This window comes from Rissa tridactyla, chromosome 6 (genome assembly GCF_028500815.1).
Source record: "Rissa tridactyla isolate bRisTri1 chromosome 6, bRisTri1.patW.cur.20221130, whole genome shotgun sequence".
NCBI lineage: Eukaryota > Metazoa > Chordata > Aves > Charadriiformes > Laridae > Rissa > Rissa tridactyla.
Window position 1 is genome coordinate 23,322,522 of NC_071471.1, and position 23,596 is coordinate 23,346,117.

Below are 23,596 nucleotides of genomic sequence, written 5' to 3' on the forward strand. Positions count from 1 at the left end.
TACGAGGCAGACGTGATGCCCACTTTCTGCAGTTCAGTTATTTAATGGCTGCAAACTCCCAAGCACTGTGTTGAAACGAATGCTGAGGTAAGAAATTAATTTGAAAAGGGTGGAATTTAGTTGGAATTCCTGAAAGAGAACCATAAATATGATGCAAGTATTCTTCTGTCTTGAAGGGAAAATTTACTGGGGCATAAAGGCAAGCTCAAGCAGCTTTTAAAAGTATGCTTTTAAAGGAATTAGTCATTTTTACTTTCTTGTGAGCTGAATTAGGGAACCAACCATTAGTTACTTCCGACTCTTGGCAAATACGTAAGTTGTGGTAAAGGGAACACAATGCAATCTGCTGCTGTCTAATACAGTTTACTCCAAAGTAGACATTATTGAACACAATTGAAAGAACATTCCCTAATTAGCTTTAGTTATATCTAAACTTTAAGTGGTGTTATTTAAATAAGTATGCCTTGTATAGAAATTGAAGTGTCTCCCCATGGCTTAGAAATAAGTGAGTTTAGGAGGCTTTTCTGCTACCAAAGGTTAAGTGTGCGTGGGTCATGGCAGTTGTCAGACATAATTAATGCATAGGCTTATCAAGCCAGACGCTCAAAGGGAAGGCAAGTCTGTTGTATTAGTACACCTTGAATGAATTTGTGGTAAAGCTGTCACTGCATCGGTAGCAGTTTATCTGTTTATGATGACATGTTTTCCTTACAGTCCTGTAACTTCAGATTTCTGAGGAGTGCCTTGTCTGTCTGGAATCTGAAATGACTGCATTTGGCCATTTGTAAACTGAAGTGGCAGAATTGCTATGCTGTATAGCATCGTAGTAATCCACCTTTGAACATTCAGAAGTAGTGTCTTTTGGAAAAAAGTTTACTGTTATTTGTTAACTTGCTTTAAAAATGCACGTCACAACTTCCAGCTGAAGACTTTTTAAGTTTTCAAAAGCTTTCTGTGGCAAACTTTCCAACAGATCACCCTGCTGCTCTGGAGCAAGGGCTTCTTTAGATTCCTTAGCAATCTTTGAAGCTCGTACACCTACAACTACATTGCCATTAATTGAAATACTCAGTAGAAGTGAAAGCTCAAACATGTTCTATTATGAGGTTCTATTGTGAGGTTCAGACATCTGTATGCCGTTGCCTGTGCTTATTGAGCATTAATAGAAGTTTTGGTGTCAGATCATTAAATTTGAGTTGTGTTCAAAAGATTGTTTGGTATTAGATCTACCGGTGAAGAAAACAGGCAAAATGCATCATCCTGTTGGCAAAGCTCTTTATGCTGTAGGCTTGTGAACGGCCTGTTTCACCATTGACCAGTCTTGCTTGATTGAGCGTTATGTTTTTCCTAATTAATTGTTCAGATGATGCAGCCTTCTGCACTGTTGCTTGCAGCCATTCTTTTTGTCGCCTTTGTTAATGATCAGTGCTTTCATCAACAACACTGTTATTTCTGCGTTTGGTGGAGATAAAGGTGTATACACTTCTGATGAGGAAAATTCCAGCTATGAACGCGAAGTAGCAGCCATAAATGAGGAACTGGGAAACGGAGGTGGGGAAGAAAGAGAAGGGAGAGTCAAAAACTGCTTTTGCTGTTAGGTAATAACTTAAGGGGTGTCCCTCCACTGCCGCCTTCCCTTTCCTGTCACCCATGCCCCAAAATAATCCCATCTTGAAAGGATTCAAGAAGTCTGGCTGCCTGACTTCACGCTGTAGCAAGTCTGTGGTTGTAAAAGGAGGGGAAGAGAATACTGTTACCTGTGTCCTCTCTCCACCTCAATAAAGGAGGAAGACAGCCGCCCTGCACTTCTTGGCTCTTGTCTGAAAAGATGAAAGCTAGAGATTTGGACCTCATTTAGTGTGTAAGTTTAAACTTGAAATGGGGAATCATGAGATAATTTAATTTTCAGAGTTACAGTAACTTAAAGATGCACCCAATGAAAATATGTAACTTAGAATTACCCTAGTAATAGACCCATAGATTGCTTTTCAGCTTGCTTCCTGCTTCTGTTTACGGTATTTTGACAATAAACTTGTTAATAGGAAGCCTTTAAATAAAAAAAAATCCTGAGTAATAGGTAGTTGTCTTTCCCTTATGCTCTATGATAATATTCCTAAAATTATCATAGAAATGCAAAAATTGGCAGGACTAGAGGACAAGTGGGTTGTAGTAGCTACTGCCAGTTCACTTTACATCAACCTCTTTTTCAAGTGAGTAACTGTCCTAAGCTAGCCCATTACCTAATATCTTCCCAAAGGCTAATCTTGGAGTAGAACCCTCTTCTGGAGGAGAGTGGGGGAAATGAGAGCAGCGTGAGTAATGTAGTTTACCTGGGTGCTGATATCTAATCCCAGACCTTTTGAATCTACTACCACAACAGTTAAAATTGTCTGAATCACCAGTGCAACAAAGTTGTTGAAGCCAAACATCAAAGCATAACGCTCCATGCTTAGATTGACGGCAATCTGAAACCTGAAAATGAATGTACAGGTTAACTAAACGGTGGAGAGAATGGACGCTTGCAACTTACGTACGGGAGAAAGTTTGGGACCAATTTAATGGGCATAGTGGGTTCTTCATAGGATAAAGCCTCTTCAGTCTTGGCTATTAAGCTTTAACAGCTTCATTTTGCCAGAAATCTCTTGTTTTTCTGGCTTTGGCACTTTAGTGTATCCTACTTATCTTATTTCAGCGGATTTTTTTGCTAAATAAAGACCTGTCTACGTTCACTTGATCATTTAGAGAATGCTTGTACATAGGTTATTGAACAGCTAAATGCAGAATAAGTTTCTGTTCCAGTTTGCTGACTTGGAGTAACCTATTGTAATGGTTAGGTCATATAATTTTAAGCGTAGATTTACATAAGCTAGAAATAATGTGTGTTGCTGTCATGACCTATTTAAAAATCTTATTTCTAGGGAAACTTTCAGTAAAATTTTGGTAGACTTAAAAATGTGATGCTGATTTAAATCAGTTTAATTAGAACAGTTGTGTATTATACTTACGTTGCTATTGTTATAAGGAGCATATAGCACGCTTTAAACGCAAGGTAACCAGCATAACAGGCCCAGATGTTGTTGGTAAAGTACATAAGAAACAGGGAACCAGCGTCCATTGCAGAAAAAATTCCCAAAACCAGTTCTCCAGAAAGATCCCAGTTTACTTTGGCATATCCAACTGCCATGGATGTTGCTGAACCTAAAAAGTTAAAAGTAATAATTAAAACTCTGCAACATCATCATCATTCTAGAGCCATTGCCTAATTGTGTAAATGGATCATACCAGGAGCTCTTGAGACTGTTATGGTCACAATGGCATTTGATAATGGTGTGGCTTCTACTTTCTGTTAGTGGTCTGGGAGTCTTGTATTTCTTTGGTTGCTTGGGGTTTTTTGGGTTTGGTGGTGTGGGGTTTTTTTTTTTGGTTTTTTTTTTTCCTCCTTGCTTACAGAGCCTTCACAGACTGAAGTACTCTGAGAAAGTGCCTCATGCCTAAAGCTGGAGGCAGCAGTGTACGGTCTATTGGTGTTGTTCCATATTCTAACAACTGTGAGCAAAGAGAAGAACAATCCCACCAAGCATTTTCTGCTGAAATATGCATAATGGAGTTTAATTCCTTCACGTAAAGATCTTTATGAAATGAAAATCTGTTGCACTCCCTCTTCCTTCGTGCTTTTTTTTTTTTTTAGGAAAGTGTCTTTTTCAGTTTCTGGTGAAAAATCTTACGAACTGCATTTGTCAGTGCTTTATTGACAATCACGTAAAGTAAAAGCCCTTACTTGAGCGTAATATGGTATAAGAAACTCCAGTGCCTTGATATTTATTTATTTTTAAATCTCTGCAATAATGACGAGGTTTACTTTTTCTCCCCATCTCAGTTCTGGAGAAATACTGTCTACTGCTGTAAGAAGGTTATCCAGCTCTGGGTTTTTTGTTTTGTTGTTTGTTTGTTTTTTTAATGCTCCTCTAGCACAGAGGCTCCTGTAGGTTTATGAAAGCTCTTTGAAACACAATATGCTGAGATTAGTAGCCCAAATGCAAAAAGAAGCCTGGTCCAGGCAGGTTATACAGCAGAGAGCATCAGTTGCCCAGATGTTTTCAGGCTGGCTAGCACATTACTGCAAAACTGGACTTCATTTGCTGGTTGCATGTGCTCTTCATCAGAATTCAAAAAGGCATAGCAGGCCTACTCCTTTGGTCCATCACTGCTCTAACCAGAGGCTTCTAGTACTGAGAGTGCTTTCCGTACTCTGAAATAGTATCGAGTGCCAGAGGCAAGAAAGCCCTTGGAAATACTGCTCAAACCAGTAGTCTGGTAGTCTGAGAAGTTTTGGGGTGGCTTCAGCAAAATGCATTTTCATGCTGATTGCAGGGAGGAAAACTGAGAGTTCCCTTCAGAAACGTGAGATAAAGCTCCTGGTATGAAGGAGACATAGCTGTGTAAATGTGAGCTTAAAAATGAGGCTCCATTGGTACTGCAGAGCTATTTAAATTAAGAAGTTGCACTTCAGCCGTATGCCTTCTGTGGCCAAAGAGGAGAGTCATTGGGACGAACCAAGTAGCTATAAGGAGACTCAGAATGTCTGAGGCTGGAAGAGGCCTCTGGAGATCGCCTAGCCCTCCTAAAAGCAGGGTTGGTTAAAGCAAGCTGCTCGGGATGGTGTTGAGGTTTTGAACGTCTCCAGGGATGGAGAGTCCACACCTCTGGCCAGCCTGTTCCAGTGTTAAATCACTCTTACAATAAAAATTTTCTTGTTTGTTTAAGTGGAAGTTTGTTTAAATTTGTGCCCCGTGCCTCTTGTCCTGTCACTGGGCACCACTAGGAAGAGCCTGGCCCTCTTTCCTCCTTCTGTTCAAGTACTTACGCACATTAATAAGATCCCTTGTTTTCTCAAGGCTAAACAATTGCAGTGCTCTCAGCCTCTCCTTGTGTGGCCCATCCAGAGGCAAACTCATTGATCAGGATACAGATGCAGTCACAGAGTATTTGTTCTGGAGCACTTATCCTGAAATAGTCTTTAATCTACGGTCTAAACAGATCATCTAGAGCAGGGTATCTGTTAATATGATCTTTTAATTTCTAAAGCACCTAGATTAAGGTGTATTTGAGGGAGGAATAGGCAAGGTGTCATTGAAAAGGGTTTGCAACTGCTTACTTGGGGCTAAATTCATGGTTTAAAAAGAGCTGTGAACTTAAATTCTTGAAACACTTTGGTGGAATAAGGCTCCTCTAAGAAGGAAAAGCTTATATATATTTTTAAGTTTATTTTTGAAGACCCAAGTGATAAAGTTGTGCAGTAAAACCATGCTTTGCACACAACTTGTATTGTATATTGTAGGCTGTTGCTGTTGACCTTTGTTCTTGTAGGAAATAAACAGAAAGGCACCAAAGACATTCTGAAGAATGCCATCAGCACAGGATGGGTTAGAAGTAGTTGCTAATGACCTTTTACTTACCTAAAAAAGTTGCTATTGCTTCAACCGCTCCATTGTACACTGCAGAGCTGTGAGAGGGGGCTCTGAAGTCCCACAGCACTTGGATATAGTTCAGAACCTGGTTGAAGCCTGCCGTAGCCAGAGCCCACCACAGGGACCAGTAGAGAAGTTTCCTAGAGCTGTAGCAGTCCCTCAGGTCCTTGCTCAGCTGCACCAGGACTCTGAGCACGTGATTCTGGGGCTCGGCATTATCAGCCTGCGCTTTGGGTGTTGGTCCCCTGTCAGCAGATAGGGAGCCCTTGTCCTCGTGGCAGCTCGATGGCCCGTCGGGGCCAACTGAGGCCACGGCGGCTTTATCTGGTGCTGGGGGAGTTGGCGAGACGTCCTTCCTGTGGAAGAACATGCTCTTTTGAGGCATTGGGAGGAAAAAGGAACACACGAATGCCAGGGACACGGAAGCCAAAGTAATGGCGTTAAGGTGAAAGTAGGATACGTCTGCTAAGGAAACCAGCAGCTGTCCCAGCACGGCGGCAACGGTGGCCGCAACCAGAGTGATACTTCTGCAATAGCTCGTCACTCTCTGATAGTGATCGGGGCTGACGATGCTGTAGATGTAGGCGTAATAAGCGACCTCAGTGGCTGTCGCCATCCCGTAGAAGAATTCCACCATCTGCATGGCCAGCACTCCTTGTGCGAAGAGCAGCAAGAGCCACGTGATGATGAAGCTGATGCCCTGGAGGTGGAGGACGGGCTTGTAGCGCGCGTAGTCTGTAATCAGGAAGACCGGGAAAAGGAGTGCAAGGTAGGAGTATGTCCAAACTGGGAAAATCTGGTTGGTAACCTAGAAGAAAATAAAAGAAAATATTTTTATAAAAATGTATTTAAATGTGGATTTTGAAGCTCTTTGACAATGATATTGAAGGAACATAATAGTGCTGACAGAAAACACTGAATTGTGCAGACTTAAACTGCCTTAAATTACAAAACTGTAAACGTACTCCTTAAGAGGCAAAGGTAGTGATGCTAGGCTCTACTACATAAACAGGTAGATTAGCTTAAAAAATAATTCTAGTAAAGGCCCATGAAGAAGGCAGATTTTGATGCGCAGCTGTTTAAAGCAGTTATAACAGTGTTTGTGTCACAGGAAAGTCTGTCTAGCATCAAATCCTATTCCCCAGAGGAGCTGAAAAAGAATGCCTACTTACTTTTCACATGAGTCATTGTATACCTTTGGTCACCTCTCTCCTTTGTTACAATTTGGGGGGGAAAAAAAAGCATATGCCTCTTACGATGGGGGAACTGGAAATGCACATAGTGAGTGTGTGGCTGTTACTATGTTCACCTTCTATATCTTCTTCAAACATAATGTGTAAGAAGTAAGTCTGATGCAGTTGCTAATTTTGGTAAGTTTCAGTTGGCCTTTAATGCATAGATGGTCTGAAAAGAAATTCTTTCTCTTTTTCTAAAACTGATCTGCATTCAGGTTGGAAGATGCTGTTTACTGTTGCCACTAAAGCTCAGAGCTTGCCCAGGCAGCTTGACTACAGCTGTGGGGTTGGGTACCCCCATCTTTTAGACACAGTCACAGAAAAAGCTCACTTTGGGATGTGCAGGTTGCCTGTTTTGGGGAGGTCTTATCCAATAATTGCTGGACCTGCTAGGGTATCCATTCATGATCACTCCTTCTCTGCTTAAGCAATTAGACTAGAAAGGAATTGTTTCAAATGCTGGAAGAACGATAGTAGCTGGCTATCTTTTTACTTCTGAACTCGTACAGAAGTGAGTTGCATGGTGAGCAGCAGGTTCACTATATCTTTTGGGGTGACTTGTTTTGTTTCTCTGAACTTTAATTAGAATTTTTAAGTGTTTGACTGAAACTTATAGAATTATCTCACCGGATGTGAATTTAGCTGAAAGAGCCAGTATCTGTATTATCCTTATTTTTGAGTTAAGGATTACTGCTGAAATCAGAATTAAAGTATCCTATCATGCTATTTGTCTATTTCAGGTACTAAAGAAAAAAATTTCCCTTTGTGGTTAAAGATAATAAAAAGGGGGGAAACAAAACCCCAACAACCCAAACCATGAATACTTTTTTTTGGAACAAACTTTGGTTTTACACTATGCTAGCAGATTCTGCCTTAACACCTGCTGCTGCACATCAAGAATGATTGTTCTTCCTATTAGCTGTATGTGGGTGTACCAAGCTTGTGGTTTCTAATTATATCATTAGCTCCATGACTCAGCCGCTTGTTAACTATGTCCCCTTTTGTTGGGAAGCGTACTCCTGAAGCAGCCTCTGCTGAACAGAGGAGTAGAGCAAGGAAACTTGCAGTGCATGCTTTTGTCAAAAAAAAAAAAAAAACCAAAACAAAACAAAAACAAAAAAAACCCACCAAAAAAACCCCAAACCAACAACCACCAAACACCCAAACCAAACTTTTTTTGAATGTGAATCTGACCTCTGGAGGCTAATGAATGCATGGAACAGCCCTGTAATGCAGGTAATAATCTAACAGCTCATAAGAGGAAGTCTGCTTGGTTTTCTTATGATTTGCACTCGCTAAGTCACTATCAGTGTAATCCACTACATCATAAATATAAAAGAATCTTAGTGTTGCCCCTCCACTGGGGTTCTAGGTGGGGAAAGGAACTAGCTGACCTGATTTTGCTGAAAGTATCAATTTCTTAACCACCAAAGTGGTTTCAAAGTCTTAAGGATGTAGGGACTTTAAAGTTTTGACCTTCTGCATGAGGTGACTCCTTACTCTTTTCCAGAAGCACCTTAAAAATTAGTCTCTAGATAAAATATACCTGTATCATTGAACACTTAATCTTCCCTTCAGTTATTGCTGTAAGACTTAATGTCTTAAGCATCTTAATTATTACTTAAGAGAATAGTTACATACCTCTTCAATCGTTAGGTTTTTGTCCGGTCCAGTTAGATATGGAGTGAGAAAAGATTCTGATGGCCTCATTGCAGAGAAAAATCCATTTGCACAGATGATCACCGTGGGATAAATCCAGCTACGGCATACGGCTCCCTTCCAGCAATCCATAGTCTATCTAAAAAAAAAAAAAAAAAAAACAAACCAACAAATTGTGAAAGAGTAAGCACACCAGGAATTTTATAAAGATGCTCTTCGGAGCATTCTTTTTACAAATTAATCTGTAAGTTTACTTTTTAACTAACCCTACTTCAGCTAATGTTTCTGTCACTAAACCTCCAAGCCATCCCAGATGCAGCTTGTAAATGAATAACTTGGATCAAAGTGCTTTGGTGGTGGTAAACTCCAGTCTCTCTATCATCTAGCAAAGGTTGTTCTTAATGACGTACTTAGAATTGAGCGGAGGTATCATAGTGGAAGAATAAAGTTCCATTACGGTCTCACTTCCAAATAAATGAGTAATGAAACTGTGAGATTAGAGCTCGTTCTCAGCATGCTTAGGGAGGCTTTCTGCTGTTGATTGGCAGCCTGGGAGCCAAGTGGAACAACAGAAGTGAAGGCCTTTTTGCAGACAATAAAAGCCACCAACCAGCCAGCTCACAACCTGTTGTGAGCTCGGTTTCTTTAAAATACTCATCATATTTCTTGCACTCCAGTCATTGGAGCAGGTAAAGAAAGATGCAGAAACTGCCTGCTCATGGTACCTGTTCAGACTTAGAAAAGAGGAATCTTGACTTCACCTTCGAAAGTGATGATCAAAAGGAAAAGAATGAGTCTTCTTTCTTTGCTGTAGTTAGCACCAAAAGGAAGCCTGAAGAGATTTGGGTTTTTTTAACTTGCTTGTTTTCCATTAGAAAGTCAATTCCACTCTTCCTGGAAAACAAGTGAAACAAGAATGTTCTGAAACATAAAAGAATGAAAGCAAAGCACTGACTGATATTTAACCAAGCTGTTACAAGCTATTTCTTTTAAAATTTTGAATTCCATTTAATAGCAGGCACTTTTCAAAAGTGCTTCTACTTGCACTGTGAGATATTGTATTTATTAAAACTTAGCATAAATAGTATACTATTAAGGCAGTATTTCTTTGACCTCAGAGGAACGTTACAAAAAACAGCTCTAACCTTGAAACTTGATTTTAAATGACTGCCTCTGATTATCATCTTTCTCTTACAAATCGTTGTATATAAAATGTAGTCGTATTATCCTTAACTCTAGTTCTGCTTTGAAATCTTTTGGTATCTGTTATCTTTTTCAAAATAAAAATATGCTAAGCCCTGGACTGATCAATAACACAGCATAGATCTTGCATCGCTTCCAAATGCACTGAGCAAACGAGTGGCCAGCAGGTGAGCAAATGACTCTGAAGGTAAGGAATTACCTGTCAAAGCTGCAGCTGTGGTGCCCTTGCTGTGGATTCATGTGCAGTTTCCTCCTAGGATAAACAACCCTTTAGTATTGGAGGTAGTAAGAAATTTCTGTGTCTTTTAAAAAGTCTCCAAAAAGTTCTTTCTGAAGTTGATAAAATGTTATCAGAATTGAAAAAAGTAATAATCGTAATAAAAATTAATCACAGCTCTTCTTGCTCACAGACGGGCAAGCTTTATCCTTGACAGATTTTGTCAGCAAACTGAGTTCTAATTTTAAGAGCAAGCTTTAAGAATCGTAATAGCTAATGATAAATGAAAACTGACATGGCAAGAAAGCGACCACTTGATTGCATTTTTGTGTTAATAAATACCTGTAAAAGCTCTGGTCTCCAATTCATAGATAAGACTTAGCACCTATTTTACAGTTGAGACTGATACTGACCCTCCCCTTTGCACTGGGAATTACTTCTATACAAGGACCAATCTGTCACCTAAGGGCAAATGGACAAGAAGCTTCCACATCTAACTTCTAAGCTAAAAAATCAGAACTGCTTCAGAGAAATGCTCCTGCTTTTTGCCTTCCTTTACCTGTGTTGTGGGGTTTTTTTGTTTGTTTGTTTTTTGTTGGTTTTTTTGGGTTTTTTTGACTGGACTCCCTACTTTCTTTCAAGGTTCATCAGAGGATGGAGCTGACGCTGAAGCTTGCTGGTGGAATGTGTGTTGACACTGGGAGCACACGCTGTGGCCCTCGCAGGAGGGGCCCCGTGTGGTCCCCAGAGCAGCTTTGTGATCTGACAGCGCCTGGTTGTCTTCTACAGCTACAGAAACTTCTCCCAGTGCTTTGAGTGGGTAGTGCAACCAGGCAGGCAAGTGGTCGGAGAAGCCAGGCTTGCCTCTGTGTTTCATTCTCTTTACCAACTGCTGCTGAGAAGGGAGAACCGTGGGGAAGGTGCTGCTGGGTCTGTCTGCTGGCCTGCTGAAAGGTGGCTGCTGACTAGCATTTCCCTGGTAGCCCACGCAGTGCTTGGTTAATACCTGCTTGCTTTGAGCACAAAGGCACAATTTGTTTGCTGCATTGTTGGCCAGAACTGGCCTTATCAGCTTGCTGAACTGTATCTTCATGGAAGATTTGTGCTTAAACCCACTAATGTTTCAGAGGTAGTTAAGTGTTTTATTTAGAGGGGGATATAGCTATGGGGTGATGTGCTCAGCTCCGGATTTTCGTATTTATGTGGAATCCTTTAGTATGCTAGGAGAAAAATAAGCACTTAATACTAAAATCTGCAAGGAGAGGAGGATTTGTTCCGTTTCCTTTTCCTGCAGGACTAGAGAGCCTGAGGTCGCAGCCTTGCTCATAACCTGCTAGGCCTCAGCTATCTCCTCTCCAAAGAGTGTCTGTATGCCCATGAACACACAGGTAGATGTGTACATCTTACTGTTTTGGATGAAATCTCTAACTGTGATTGCTGAGTTAATGCCGATTTTGCAGGTGAAATCCCAGAGTAATAATGTAAGGCCCTACCTTCCCCTTGCTGCTGTTTCCACCTCCAATGTGTCGTGTCCTTCCTAACACTCCTAAGAGCTGCCCTCTTCCTTCCCTGTTATAGCCCCGTTCAAGCCCCGTGCTCCCCCCAGCTCCCAACCTCAGAATCTTTCTTTTTTAAATTTGAGAAAATAGGAATAGATTTTTTAAAATTTTTTTTTTAAGTCTTGCCTGTTTTCTGAAGACAGTGTTCTCTACAGCTGCAAACCAGATGCAATGTGTCTGCATGGTTCCTTTGCTCCTTATGGCGTTCCATATACAGGGGGGCAGTGAGCTTTGACCAGTTCGAAACAGAAGAATTTTTAGGGTTAATTCTACCAGTTTTTCTATCTGCTTTCCTGCAGCTTGCTACGGCTATCGTTTTTTTATTTTTTTTTTTAATAATAGCAAAAGCTTCACATGTTGCTGACTCCTTTTGTCAGATGCCACATAGAGAGAAATACTTCCTAACTTCCTGTTTGAGACCGTGGAGCTGGAAATACCAAGTTCCTCTTTCTCGCTTAAACACAACCTCTGGTTAGCTTCTAGTCCAGGACTGGCACCTAGTTTTTTTTAATGAAAATGCCTCAAAAGAAGTTTCCCACTCCACAAGGAAAAGCAAAACAAAATAGTCCTATCTCTACTGGACTTCGTCCCCGTTTCTTCAGGCAGGAGTACCGCGCCCTCAGTTCTGCAGTCATAAGACACATACCTGTGCTTAGTGGAGACTGAGTACACCTCCTGCTTTTACAACTGCATTGGCTAAGCCGCTCTGCTTACAGCCAGTTTACAGCTGAGCATGTCCGCACAATACTAAACAAAAAGCCTAGAAATTAGCTGGGTTCATTTGGTCAGATTCTACCAATTCTTCTTGTGACTTGGAACAAATTGCTTCTCGCCTGTCTGCTCTCGCCTCTGGGCAGTTTGTCTAGGTGCAGTATGTGACAATTGTATGAAACGCACATATGTCTGTACAAATGATAGCTTGTGTTTCTACAGGAAAAATACGATTCTGTAAAGGTTAAGTATTTTCTATTTTTATTAGTTAGTGTAGGTATTGGAAGCTAGAAGCAAACAGCAGCACAGAAATAGCTTTAACATATGGATATAATTTATATTAAATCAGGCATTCACTGTGTAAACTCATTTAAGGTCTCTTTTTTCTTCTGGATGTCCTTTGTGCCGGACTAAATTAGCCGTAGGGCTTGAAGCTTCTTGATAAATTCTGAGATGCTGACCCTGCCAAATCCTTGGCCAAAATCAGTGGATCTCCCTCATTTGTCACTCAAAAGCACACATGATGCTAGCTTTTTGTTTCAGTTACACATCTTCTTGGATATTCATGTTAATCTTGAATTTTCCTGTGAGGAATTGGCCAAATTTATCCACAACATACTTCTCTGGTTTCAGTCCATGCTACTCAGTCCCTTTGATATTTTTTTTCTTTTCCCGTTGAAACAGGAAGACACTTAGTCCTGCATTTAATTTTACTGGAAGGACAAGGAAAGGAGTGGGGCTCTTTCGTTTTGTTTTGACTTGGAAGTTTTTCCCTTCTGGGTTGAGATTGCTACAGACTCAGTATTGTCTTTAGGTTGCAGCTTTCAAATGTGGGCCAAGCAACAATTGTGGCTTAGCGGTGTTTTAGTGAACCTTCTCAGACAGGCTGTGCAAACCTTGCTTTTCTGCACCATTGCGTGCAAAAGGCCCGCTTCTGGTCTGGGCTTTTAAATTAGAAAGGAGAAGTCTGTCACCGAATTGCCTGGAGGTATATAGGAAAGAATACAATGAAGGAAGCACAATCCCTTCTTCCTTGGTTCAGAACAAGGTATGTGCACAGGGGGGACAGACCCTTCACCCACCTGCATGAGCAAACCTGCACGGAAGCAGCTTGCCAATACCCTATACAAGATTTAGAATGAGCAAGGCGGGGTGCACTCTGATCTTTGCCAGCGAGCACAGTGGGATGCCAAGGTGGTTACTCTGTTCTTGTTTATAAATTACTGCTGTTAAGCTATTTATAGGCAAGTAAATAAGAATCTAAAGCAACTTATGTTCTCTTCTTGGCATGGTGCCATTATGGTGATGTCTTAGCTGGCATATGTTGTAACAAAGTGCTGCAGTGATTCAGCGTAGCTTTTCAGGGCTGTGTTGTGTGTCGATCTTGTGCCGCTGTTCCCTGTGTGCTGCAGTAGGAGCTCTTCTCCCACGAGGGCCTTGCCATGTGAGCCTGTTATCTCGAATCTCTGCCTGACTGCTACAGCCGTGTCGCATAGCCAGTTGCAACCTGCTCTTTTGATTCGTGTTCAGCATGGTTCAGATGCTCTTTGCAAGATCTTGCTGTTTTCCTTTTGCATTTGCTTGAGACAAGCATGCAAATGCTTCTGATCAAGAAAATCCCAGCTATGACTGCGAAGTAGCTGGCATAAATTAAAAACTGGGAGAGGGAGAGAAAAAGGCAGAAGAATTAATGAAAAACACATCAGGAAAACACTGTTGCTTCTGGAGATGACAGGCACTGTTATTTTGTTTACCTGTGTTCTGGCATAGTTTCTCTATGTTCAAGTTTTTGTTTTGCAATTAAGCAAAATCTTAGCTTTTCCAGCAAATAGCAGATCTTTGAGGAATGAAGAACTGCCCCTTGCTTCCAGTCCTTATGCCTCTTAATAAACATCAGAGAGGGGAAGGGATATTTTTCTATTAGTGCAAGATGTAGAAGTAGCTTCACTACCTACATAGCCATGAATAACGTAAATGAAGGGTCTGAGTTGGTCCTTTTTTGCTCTTACTTGCACGTTTCAGTGCTGTCACCGTGCTGGCTTCCGTAAATATACCATGACTTCGTATCAGTATTTCCAACAGTGGCAAGCCTATTTATGAAGTCCTACATATTGCTGTCATTAATTTTAAACTTTGAATTGTTAGTGTTTAATTCAATCTTTAATCTTTTAAGGTAACTTTTGCTTTCTCTGCAGAATATCTGAACAGCTTTAGTCTTTTTCAAATCCAGGAAGCTGCCCCAGCTGAGATCCCATCTGAGAAAATGTAGAAGTCGGTACACTTCAGTTGACCTCATCCTGAGTGGAACTGGGCTGACCGAAGTTAGGGACACTGTTGTGAGATAGGATATCCCACCCCAAATTAAGTGCCCAAACTATGGTCAGAAAACTACTAATCATGCTGAGATACAGACCAGGTTTGCTCCTGAGATGGAATTAGAAGGCAGGTGTCCTTATCACTTGAGCTGAAATAACTCAAATAATCCAGGCTCTGTCTCATGATCTCAAACTCCCCTAAAAATATGTGGTCATGTTGATTCTGCATCTCAGAAAACCAGCCTGAATTTTTGGGCAGAGAGGATGTTATTCGGTGTCCTATTAATTAGCAAAAGTTGGTCAGATAGCCCGATTATTTATGTTCTGGTGTATCTGCCCTTAAAAAGTCAAAGACCAGCATCTGTGATCCTAAATGCTGCACTAAAAGGCAAAAGGGAAGAATGATGGCGGCACAAGGAAAGAGCAAGTTGTCCAGATTTCTGTAGATGAAAGAGGGAATTAAATTGTCCTTTGGCATAGCAGTTTCTTTCTGGGTAAACTTTTGAAGATGAATTGGCTAAGCATTAAATGGGAAGTAGAATCATAGAATAATTTGGGTTGGAAGGGACCTTTTAAAGGTCATCTAGTCCAAGCCCCCTGCCATAAGCAGGGACATCTTCAACTAGATCAGGTTGCTCAGAGCCATATCCAACCTGAGCTTGAATGTTTCCAGGGATGGGGCACCTACCACCTCTCTGGGCAACCTGTGCCAATGTTTCACCACCCCCATTGTGGGGGGAAAAAAAAAAAGTCTTAAAATCTTCCTTGTATCTAGTCTAAATCTTCCCTTTGTTTAGCTTAAAATCATAACCCCTTGTCCTATTGCAATGGGCCCTGCAAAAAAGTTTGTCCCCATATTCTGATAAGTCCCCTTTAAGTACTGAAAGGCTGCAACACGGTCTCCTTGGAGCCTTCTCCAGGATGAACAACCCCAACTCTCTCAGCCTGTCTCCATAGGAGAGGTATTCCACCCCTCCGATCCTTTTTGTGGCCCTCCTCTGCACCCTCTCCAACAGGTCCACGTCTTTCCTGTGCTGAGGGCTCCAGAGCTGGATGCAGTACTCCAGGTGGGGCCTCTGGAGTAAGTTAAGAGCACTCACCTGAGTCACTATGTTCAGTCCCAGGCCTTTTGAATCCACGACGACTACTGTAAGAATGGTCTGAATCACCAGTGCAACAAAGTTGTTGAATCCAAACATCAAGGCGTAGCGCTCCATGCTCAGATTGACTGCAATCTGGAACCTAAGGTGAGACTGGCAGGTCAGTTACTTCACACTGTGTGAAAGGTTGTTCCTCTCAATTTAGTTGATGAAGAAAAACCATCCATACAGATGATATATTAAGGATGGAGTAAATAGTGCAAATAATGCTTCATTTGTTTGCTTCCTTGTTTGCTCCAAGCAACGTCTTGACTACCATAGTGTATTTTGATGTTATTTTTACTTGCCTGTGTTGCTTTTCCAAAACATGTTATCTGGTGATCTGCTTTATCCAGTTAGGAATCAGATCTCTTTAATCATCCTCTTTGTTTCTCCTCTACCTTCACAAACTGTGCAAGACAGGTTGTAAAGTCTCCATAGAGGCTTTGAAAGACATGTCCAGACAAAACCCTGACCTGACCTGGCATTGGCAGGAGTTCTGCCCTGGCTGGGATGTTAGACTAGAAGGTCACTATGGGTATCTTCTAACCAACTTTTCTATGATGGTGTGAATCACTTCTTGCTTTGTGGCTGGACGGTTGAGGTAGCATACCATTTATTTCTGTCAAGAGTCTGTAGATTTGCCTTGCAATTTCTTTTTTGACAATAATTGGAACACCTTTTCTTGCAATATTTACCTCCAAAGTTTCTATCTGAACAAATATGTGCTAGTCCTGCAGCACCCTCTCAGTTTTTATCAGGGCTTTTTTTGTGCAAGCTTTTACTCTTTTTTTTTTTTTTTTTTTGGTAGAATATGCTGAAGTAGTCCAGGTGTGATCCACTACAATGTACTAACAATCCACCAAGATGAAAACAGAGGATTCACTTGGCTTCATTAGGTATACCTTTTGTCATGCATTATAGTTTTAGCAGTTTTTTGAAATGATATCTGAATAATTTGGGGGTTTGACATAAAAAATTCACTGGGTATTTTTGTTAATGAAATAGTTTGGCATGTCTAAAGACATTCCAATAAATAAAATAACTGGAGTAATAAAAATGTTTTATATTTATTACACAGATTATATATTTTTTATTTATATTATTTTTATTTTTCTATTTCTGACAACAGAATAGCTTGATCTCCTAAGAGAGTCTGAGGTTTTTATATGTCCAATGTTTTCTTTTCTTGTTTACATCATAGTATCATTAAGGGTTATATGTATAAAATTATGTTGGGGAATACTGTATGCCGAATCTTTTCTTGCATTCATGCAATTCATAGCTTGCTAACAAGTATATCAGCAAGCTGGTCTAGACGTAATTGGATCTTAAGGGATGGTTTTCTAGGCATGCTTGTCCCTCTTGTTCACTTGGCATCTTCTATGCCAGGAAGAAGGAAAATAGCTTATATGTTTTGCTGTTACTATTGCCTTTAGTAATAAAGATGCCTTGTACGTTGTTTAATTTCTGCCTAGGTATACGTTCAATGTCCTTTTAATAATTTTTTTATGGTTGTTTAGAAGAATGAAAACAGCATAACTAGACACTTAAGTGTCCTTGTCTTTACCTAAACAGTTATGTCTAGCATTAGATCGGTGACCTCTGAGTAAAAGGAGGGATGTCCAAACTTAAAGTACTGTTGGTATTTTGTGTATAATAGTAGCACTGTAAGGTTTTATACTTACGTTGCTATTGTTATGAGGAGCATATAGCATGCTTTGAAAATGAGATAGCCGGCGTAACATGCCCAGATGTTGGTAGTGAAGTGCATGAGAAATAGAGAACCAGCATCTATTGCAGAGAAGATCCCTAAAGCCAGTTCTCCAAAAAGGTCCCAGTTAATTTTCATATATTGTACTACAAAAGATGTTACCGAACCTAGAAAAAGAGGAAAAAAACCATGTAAATATTGTATCTGTTCTATATCCTACATCACCAAGTCTTGCTACCCTCACATGCTGAAAGGCAATGCTGAAGAATGAAGCAGAATAGCTCTGGAAAGCATTTCTAATCACTTCTAAGTTGTGCAGATGACTGGTCATTTTTAGACAACCGCATAAATCAAGTGTCTGCCATTCCTTTCTTAATGTTTTATTCACAGGATAAACTCGTATATAGAAAGATTCATTATTTATCTGTCTGTACCCAGCATGTATCTCTAGGGAGAGAATTAGTAACACAGTTTGGAATTCAAGAAGAACAATTCTTCCAGCTTCCACTAGCTTACTTTATAGATAAGTTAGTAAATAATTACCTTCTAGTGTAACAGTTTAGCTCAGTGCAGCTAAACTCTCGAAAAAGGGAGTCTTGTGAGGTATCAAGTGAATGTGTTCAGGGAAATGAGAAAGGACAGGCACTGTTTGCTTTTGGTGGGCCTGCTACAAAGATGCATCTGTTGCAAAGGCAAACCTATCCATCTTAGGGTTCTCATCCAATTTTAAAACTCCTGCACCTCTACGTTGAGAAACGGGCAATTCCGTGAGAAAGAGGAATTCACCAAGGAGTAGACACTACAGGAGTTGCGTGCTTCTAATTCGTAATTCAGCTGGTTGTTTTAGTTCCCCACCTCAAGACGAGAGTAATTTTTAATCTTAGAAGTATCTGTTTCTCCTTAATGACTGTGAGGCTAACCTGAATGACCAGGTATGATGTAGATGTGTTTATTTTCCCTGGTGGGTCACACCCCAATGTCTTGTGCAAGTTCTCTACAGCAGCACAATATGAATATGTGAAACACTGCCAAGCCAGGGTGGTATCTTCTGATGTTAGCTTTTGATAACATTACTTTGCTTATGCGGTGCGGGCATCTGCTTCCGGTGGAAAAGAGTAATGGTTAATGTCAGTAGCGTAATGAATTCAATAAGGTCTTTTCTGCAAATTTCCATATCTTGAAATGACTAAAATTCTTCTTTCCCTCCTGCTGCGCAAGAGTATTTCACTAGCAAGATCTTAATGAGAGGATTATGTTCTTTTACACTAAAATATTTATGAAAAACTTCTTTCATCTGCGTAAGCTGATACCGTTGTTATGGGGACTGTGTGATATTTGTTTGGGGAAAAAAACCCCCAACAACCTCATCAAAAGAAACACGGGTGCCTCTGAATGTATTTAGAAGTTGGATGCAAGGTCCATGTGACTTGTACACACTCTGCATACCAGTAGGATAAAGTTGGGTGTCCCAGCCATAAAGAAAAATAGCATAGCTTGCATTTGAACAGTTTTGTACACCACAAAACTAGATTTTGAGTGCCCAATGCATACGCTGGCTTCCTGGAGCATCTGCAATGGACTGGCACTTTAAAAATGTTCTAAAGTAAAACTTCAGAAGCTGTCTTTGTGATCGATGCTTAGACACTAACTTACTCAGAAAAGTTGCTATTGCTTCAACCGCTCCATTGTACACTGCAGAGCTGTGAGAGGGGGCTCTGAAGTCCCACAGCACTTGGATATAGTTCAGAACCTGGTTGAAGCCTGCCGTAGCCAGAGCCCACCACAGGGACCAGTAGAGAAGTTTCCTAGAGCTGTAGCAGTCCCTCAGGTCCTTGCTCAGCTGCACCAGGACTCTGAGCACGTGATTCTGGGGCTCGGCATTATCAGCCTGCGCTTTGGGTGTTGGTCCCCTGTCAGCAGATAGGGAGCCCTCGTCCTCGTGGCAGCTCGATGGCCCGTCGGGGCCAACTGAGGCCACGGCGGCTTTATCTGGTGCTGGGGGAGTTGGCGAGACGTCCTTCCTGTGGAAGAACATGCTCTTTTGAGGCATTGGGAGGAAAAAAGAACACACGAATGCCAGGGACACGGAAGCCAAAGTAATGGCGTTAAGGTGAAAGTAGGATACGTCTGCTAAGGAAACCAGCAGCTGTCCCAGCACGGCGGCAACGGTGGCCGCAACCAGAGTGATACTTCTGCAATAGCTCGTCACTCTCTGATAGTGATCGGGGCTGACGACGCTGTAGATGTAGGCGTAATAAGCGACCTCAGTGGCTGTCGCCATCCCGTAGAAGAATTCCACCATCTGCATGGCCAGCACTCCGTGTGCGAAGAGCAGCAAGAGCCACGTGATGATGAAGCTGATGCCCTGGAGGTGGAGGACGGGCTTGTAGCGCGCGTAGTCTGTAATCAGGAAGACCGGGAAAAGGAGTGCAAGGTAGGAGTATGTCCAAACTGGGAAAATCTGGTTGGTAACCTAGAAGAGAAGAGGAAATCTCTGTGTTGTTACTCTTGGGAAAAGTAGTTCATTTATTTAAAATGGCTTTGTAGAGGGAAGTTTTTGCTCTGAAGGAATTCATAAAATATATAACCACACCGAAGCAGCATATGACTGTTGAACAGGCAAGTGGATCTTAAATCCATTAAATGGATCTTTTATTTATGCCATCTGCTGCAAATTGTGACCTGCCAAAGCTGGTTATAGTGTGCTTTTTTTTTCTTTTCTTAAAAACTTTGTTCAAAGTTTGACTTTTTTTTTGCTGCTCCATATAAAAGAAAAGGCAAAGTGAAATCATACCTCATCTATGGTCAGGTTTTTATCTGGTCCTGTTAGATAGGGGGTTAGGAAAGGTTCTGATGGTTTCATCATGTAGAAGAATCCGTAGAGGCAGAGAATCAAGGTGGGAAAAATCCAAGTGCTGCTTTTTTCTTGCTTCCAGCAATCCATGGTCTCTGCAGCAAAGCTGAGGAGGAAGTTTGTTAGAAGAATGATACTGCCCATGCAATTGCAGAGATGTCTTGTAATTGATTTTTATTTTGTGGTTTCTAATGCTAAGGAGTGCTCTTTAGAGGCTGGCAGTTGGAAAACATTTTTCTTCATAACTTTAAAGTGAACAGCTTTTCCTTACATTTGCTGTTTGTCTTTGTAGATAGTGTATAAAGACTATAACTGGGAGAAAAATTACGCTGTCATTCAGTCTGCACTGATCAAGCTAACCACAGGAAAAGCGTTTCTAGACAAAAATCACTGAAGACAGCTGAGCACTGAGATTCACCTGACACCATGACTGATCACAGCCAAGCACCATGTCGAATGACAAGTAACTAGTTCAGGATTGCTGGTTTTTTTTTTTTTTTTTCTTTTTTGCCTCCTAGAATGCGCATGACATTCCTGTTATGGAAAGCTGGTAACTCTGGAGCCTAGTAGATGAGAGTCACTAGTAAATACAGAAAGAATGTGTCAAGCTAGATCCTCAGCTGGAATTAACTGTGTCAGAAGTCCAGTTTGGATACAGCCATCCTATTTTCAATCTATTAAAAAAAAAACCCCATTTGTGGTCACTGAAAGCAATAGTTCACACTAAAATTAAATGAAACATATTTTTGTTCTTGTCTCCATCTGAGACTTATGGAATAAATTAAACTTCGCAACTCTGCTGGACAGACCCCAAAGGGAAGTGAAAATGGGCATAATGGGGGGGCATGCAAAGGAAACAGACAGTAAGTTATACTCCATGTTGGTATAGGCAATGTCAGGAATCTAAACATGTACAATTTATCTTTTACGCCCTCTGGAAGGTGCTCATTGCCAGCTGGGATTTCCATCACTCTGCTTTTAACTTTTACCTCTTTACTTCCTGAGAACTTGTGTTTTCAGGCAGAAGTTTTAATCTTAAAAATGAAGTATTTTGCAGGCAGTGTTTTTCCTCAAACTTTTTTGTGAAAGCTGAGGAAAGATCTCTTTCAAAACAGTCAAAAATGTTCATGTACCTGTTGACTGCATCACTCCAGAATGGGTGGGCAGACAATCCTCTCATAGGGTGTAATACATAACGTATAAGGCAGCAAGAATTACGCATCTTTTCTAACTTCACACCATGACAGCACATTTTACTAATGACCTAACACACTAAGATATGGGTGCAGATCAAAGGGAATTTGAATTACTTTATTTTATGCGTAACAGCTTAAACCATTGACTTCACATCAGAAATTAGTTTAGCTCTGTGTCAGTTCTGTAGCGTGAACCACTAGAGGGCAAGATGACGCCAGCAAAGGAAAAATGTTATATGCAGGAATGTGGGACATTCAGTGTGCTCAGGGAAAGAGGCATTTCTGCCCCTTCTTCCTCCCGTTGTTGTAATAGCTTCTGCTGCAAACATGGCTTTGGCAGGACTGGTTTTGGCCCTGCCCAGGATTACAGTCACTTAGTCACCATAACATCCCCTCACTCTCCTTTCACATGATAATCATTACAGTGTTACAGCACCCTAATACCAAGTGAATGGTTTATGTCGTACCCAGAGGTTCTGAGAAAGGCATCAGGAAGGGAAATGAAAAGCATCTCTAGCACTGTAACGAAGAACATTTGTACAAGTTAGCCAGGTTGTATTTTTCCCTTCCCAGCCTAGATTCTCTGCTCCTGTCTGCTTCAGGTCCTGCCACGTTTAGTGGTAACCTGGCAGTGCTGGGTTAATGGTTGGACTTGATGATCTTAAAGGTCTCTTCCAACCAAAACAATTCTATGTTTGCTCTCCCCCTGGTAGGCTGTGTGACACAAAGGCAGCAGGTCTCATGGATCCTTTCAAAATGTCCCGCACCTTGGGAGGTGAGTGGGGCAAACTGCTGTATTCCCAGGGCTCGCAGCGTAATCTGTGTTGCACCTCTGCTGCTGCCCGCCTGTGGCAGGGCTGTGCCATCGTTTGCAGTAATTTCTGTTTTGAGCTATGTACAGAAAAACTTAAGTTGTGCCCTGGTCACTGCGTGCCTCCAGTCCCAGCACATGCACTGTTTGGGGTTTTCTGCTAGATATCCACCTCTAATCTGTAGATTTACTCTTTGAGGCACCTGTGAAGTCAGATGAGAATTTTCCCACCCGATTTAAGCAGCTGTGCAGGAAAATACCTGCTGCTGGTGCTGAGTGGGGAAAGGCAGTGGACTGAGGGCTCTCAGCCTGCTTTGACCTTGGGGAGCGGGAGGTGGGTGCTGCTCCATCTGCAGTGGGTGGGATGGAGCCTCACACCCCAGCCCATCGCTGTTGGTGAAGGGCTCTGCTGCAGCCCCAGCTCAGCTCTGCCGGCTGCTGGTATAACTGCTCCTTTCTGTATTCATCAACACAAACCGCTGACAGCGAGATCTCCACCTTTGTGCTTAAGGGGGAGGGATCCAAATCGTTCCCATTCAGTCAGCCCTTATGGTCAACTTATCTTTCACAAATGTAGGTCTTTCTTAACTTTTGGGGAGTTGATGGGATGCCTTGGTGTCATTCTGCGGCTAAACAATCCTCTGTTTCTTGTTTCCCCCAGTCCATTCTTGGTTAATGCCAGAGCTGTCACCTGTTCTCCCACACAGCCTGACCCAGCCTCCCAGTTCCCCACTGGACTGCTCTCTTCTTTCCTCCTTTTTTCCTTTGTCACTGCAGGAATTTTGATTTCCAAAGTTCATATATAATCATACCTTGTCTGCTGGAGCTTCTGCTGGAGCTCTTCCTTTCTTACTTCCAAAGGAAAAGTCCTCTTTCTGTATTTCCAGTCTTTCTTCTGGCTGTCCTGTGTGTAATGCGGCTACTGGACTCTCTTTGGGTTTTGTGCTTTTCCTGTTCTTCTGGTATTTCAGCTTGCCCTCATGACACCTCCTTTGAAACCATTTCCAGCTGGCTTGCTTTCAGCACCCTTAAAGGAACAGCCAGACAATCCTGGCCTTGCCCAAAGGCAGAAGTAAATCAAGACCCAAACTGCAGTTTGGTGCTTGACTGGCACAAAAGCAATAGAGCTAATCCTGTTCCCAAAGAATTTTGGATCTGTTTTACGGGGTGCATGGATCTGTTTTACATGGTATGAGGCCTGGGACCCACCTGTGTCTCAAACTGGTCTATATTAAAGATGGAGCAGTGGCTATGCATGGGTAACAACAGAGATGAGGGAGGACAAATATCAGTGTTCCAAGATATAAATGTTTCCCCACTAAATACATGGGGTTTCATACTATTCTGGCAGGTTTAAAAAATAAAACACTCTGCTCTGCTTCCCCTTGACTGCTGTTTGTTAGGAAATTTCTCAGATGTTTGGCTTAGGCTGGTTCTCACAGTCCTACTGAAGGCGGAGATGGCCCTCTAGTCATCTTCAGAAGATCCTGTGGGACTCTCAACAGCAAAGGATAC

At 41.6% G+C, this 23,596-nt stretch overlaps 2 protein-coding genes across 2 annotated transcripts; both read right to left on the reverse strand.

The window, feature by feature from the left end:
- Positions 1–1,009: 1,009 nt before the first annotated feature.
- LOC128911938 (thiamine transporter 2-like) lies at positions 1,010–8,610 on the reverse strand. Its single transcript, XM_054207555.1, has 5 exons — positions 8,345–8,610; positions 5,457–6,276; positions 3,006–3,198; positions 2,331–2,472; positions 1,010–1,538 (listed from the first exon to the last, which is right to left on the reverse strand). Exons 1-5 carry the CDS (start codon positions 8,492–8,494, stop codon positions 1,416–1,418), a joined length of 1,428 nt encoding a protein of 475 aa, XP_054063530.1. The 5' UTR covers positions 8,495–8,610; the 3' UTR covers positions 1,010–1,415.
- A 4,919-nt stretch (positions 8,611–13,529) lies between these two features.
- LOC128911308 (thiamine transporter 2-like) lies at positions 13,530–22,979 on the reverse strand. Its single transcript, XM_054205982.1, has 6 exons — positions 22,894–22,979; positions 20,015–20,180; positions 18,874–19,693; positions 17,195–17,387; positions 15,468–15,609; positions 13,530–13,709 (listed from the first exon to the last, which is right to left on the reverse strand). Exons 2-6 carry the CDS (start codon positions 20,162–20,164, stop codon positions 13,530–13,532), a joined length of 1,485 nt encoding a protein of 494 aa, XP_054061957.1. The 5' UTR covers positions 20,165–20,180; positions 22,894–22,979.
- Between the last annotated feature and the right edge of the window lie 617 nt (positions 22,980–23,596).

Bases quoted from the DNA above. Each gene is read 5' to 3' on its own strand.
- LOC128911938 (XM_054207555.1), bottom strand. From the start codon at position 8,494: ATGGATTGCTGGAAGGGAGCCGTATGCCGTAGCTGGATTTATCCCACG. The intron at 2,473-3,005 runs GTAAGTATAATA...ATTCATTTTCAG, and splicing joins CTCCTTATAACAATAGCAAC to GTTTCAGATTGCCGTCAATC. The intron at 1,539-2,330 runs GTAAACTACATT...TCCGTTTCCCAG, and splicing joins GATTAGATATCAGCACCCAG to TTCCTCATTTATGGCTGCTA.
- LOC128911308 (XM_054205982.1), bottom strand. From the start codon at position 20,164: ATGGATTGCTGGAAGCAAGAAAAAAGCAGCACTTGGATTTTTCCCACC. The intron at 19,694-20,014 runs GTATGATTTCAC...CTTCTCTTCTAG, and splicing joins AAAACCTGACCATAGATGAG to GTTACCAACCAGATTTTCCC. The intron at 15,610-17,194 runs GTAAGTATAAAA...GTCTCACCTTAG, and splicing joins CTCCTCATAACAATAGCAAC to GTTCCAGATTGCAGTCAATC.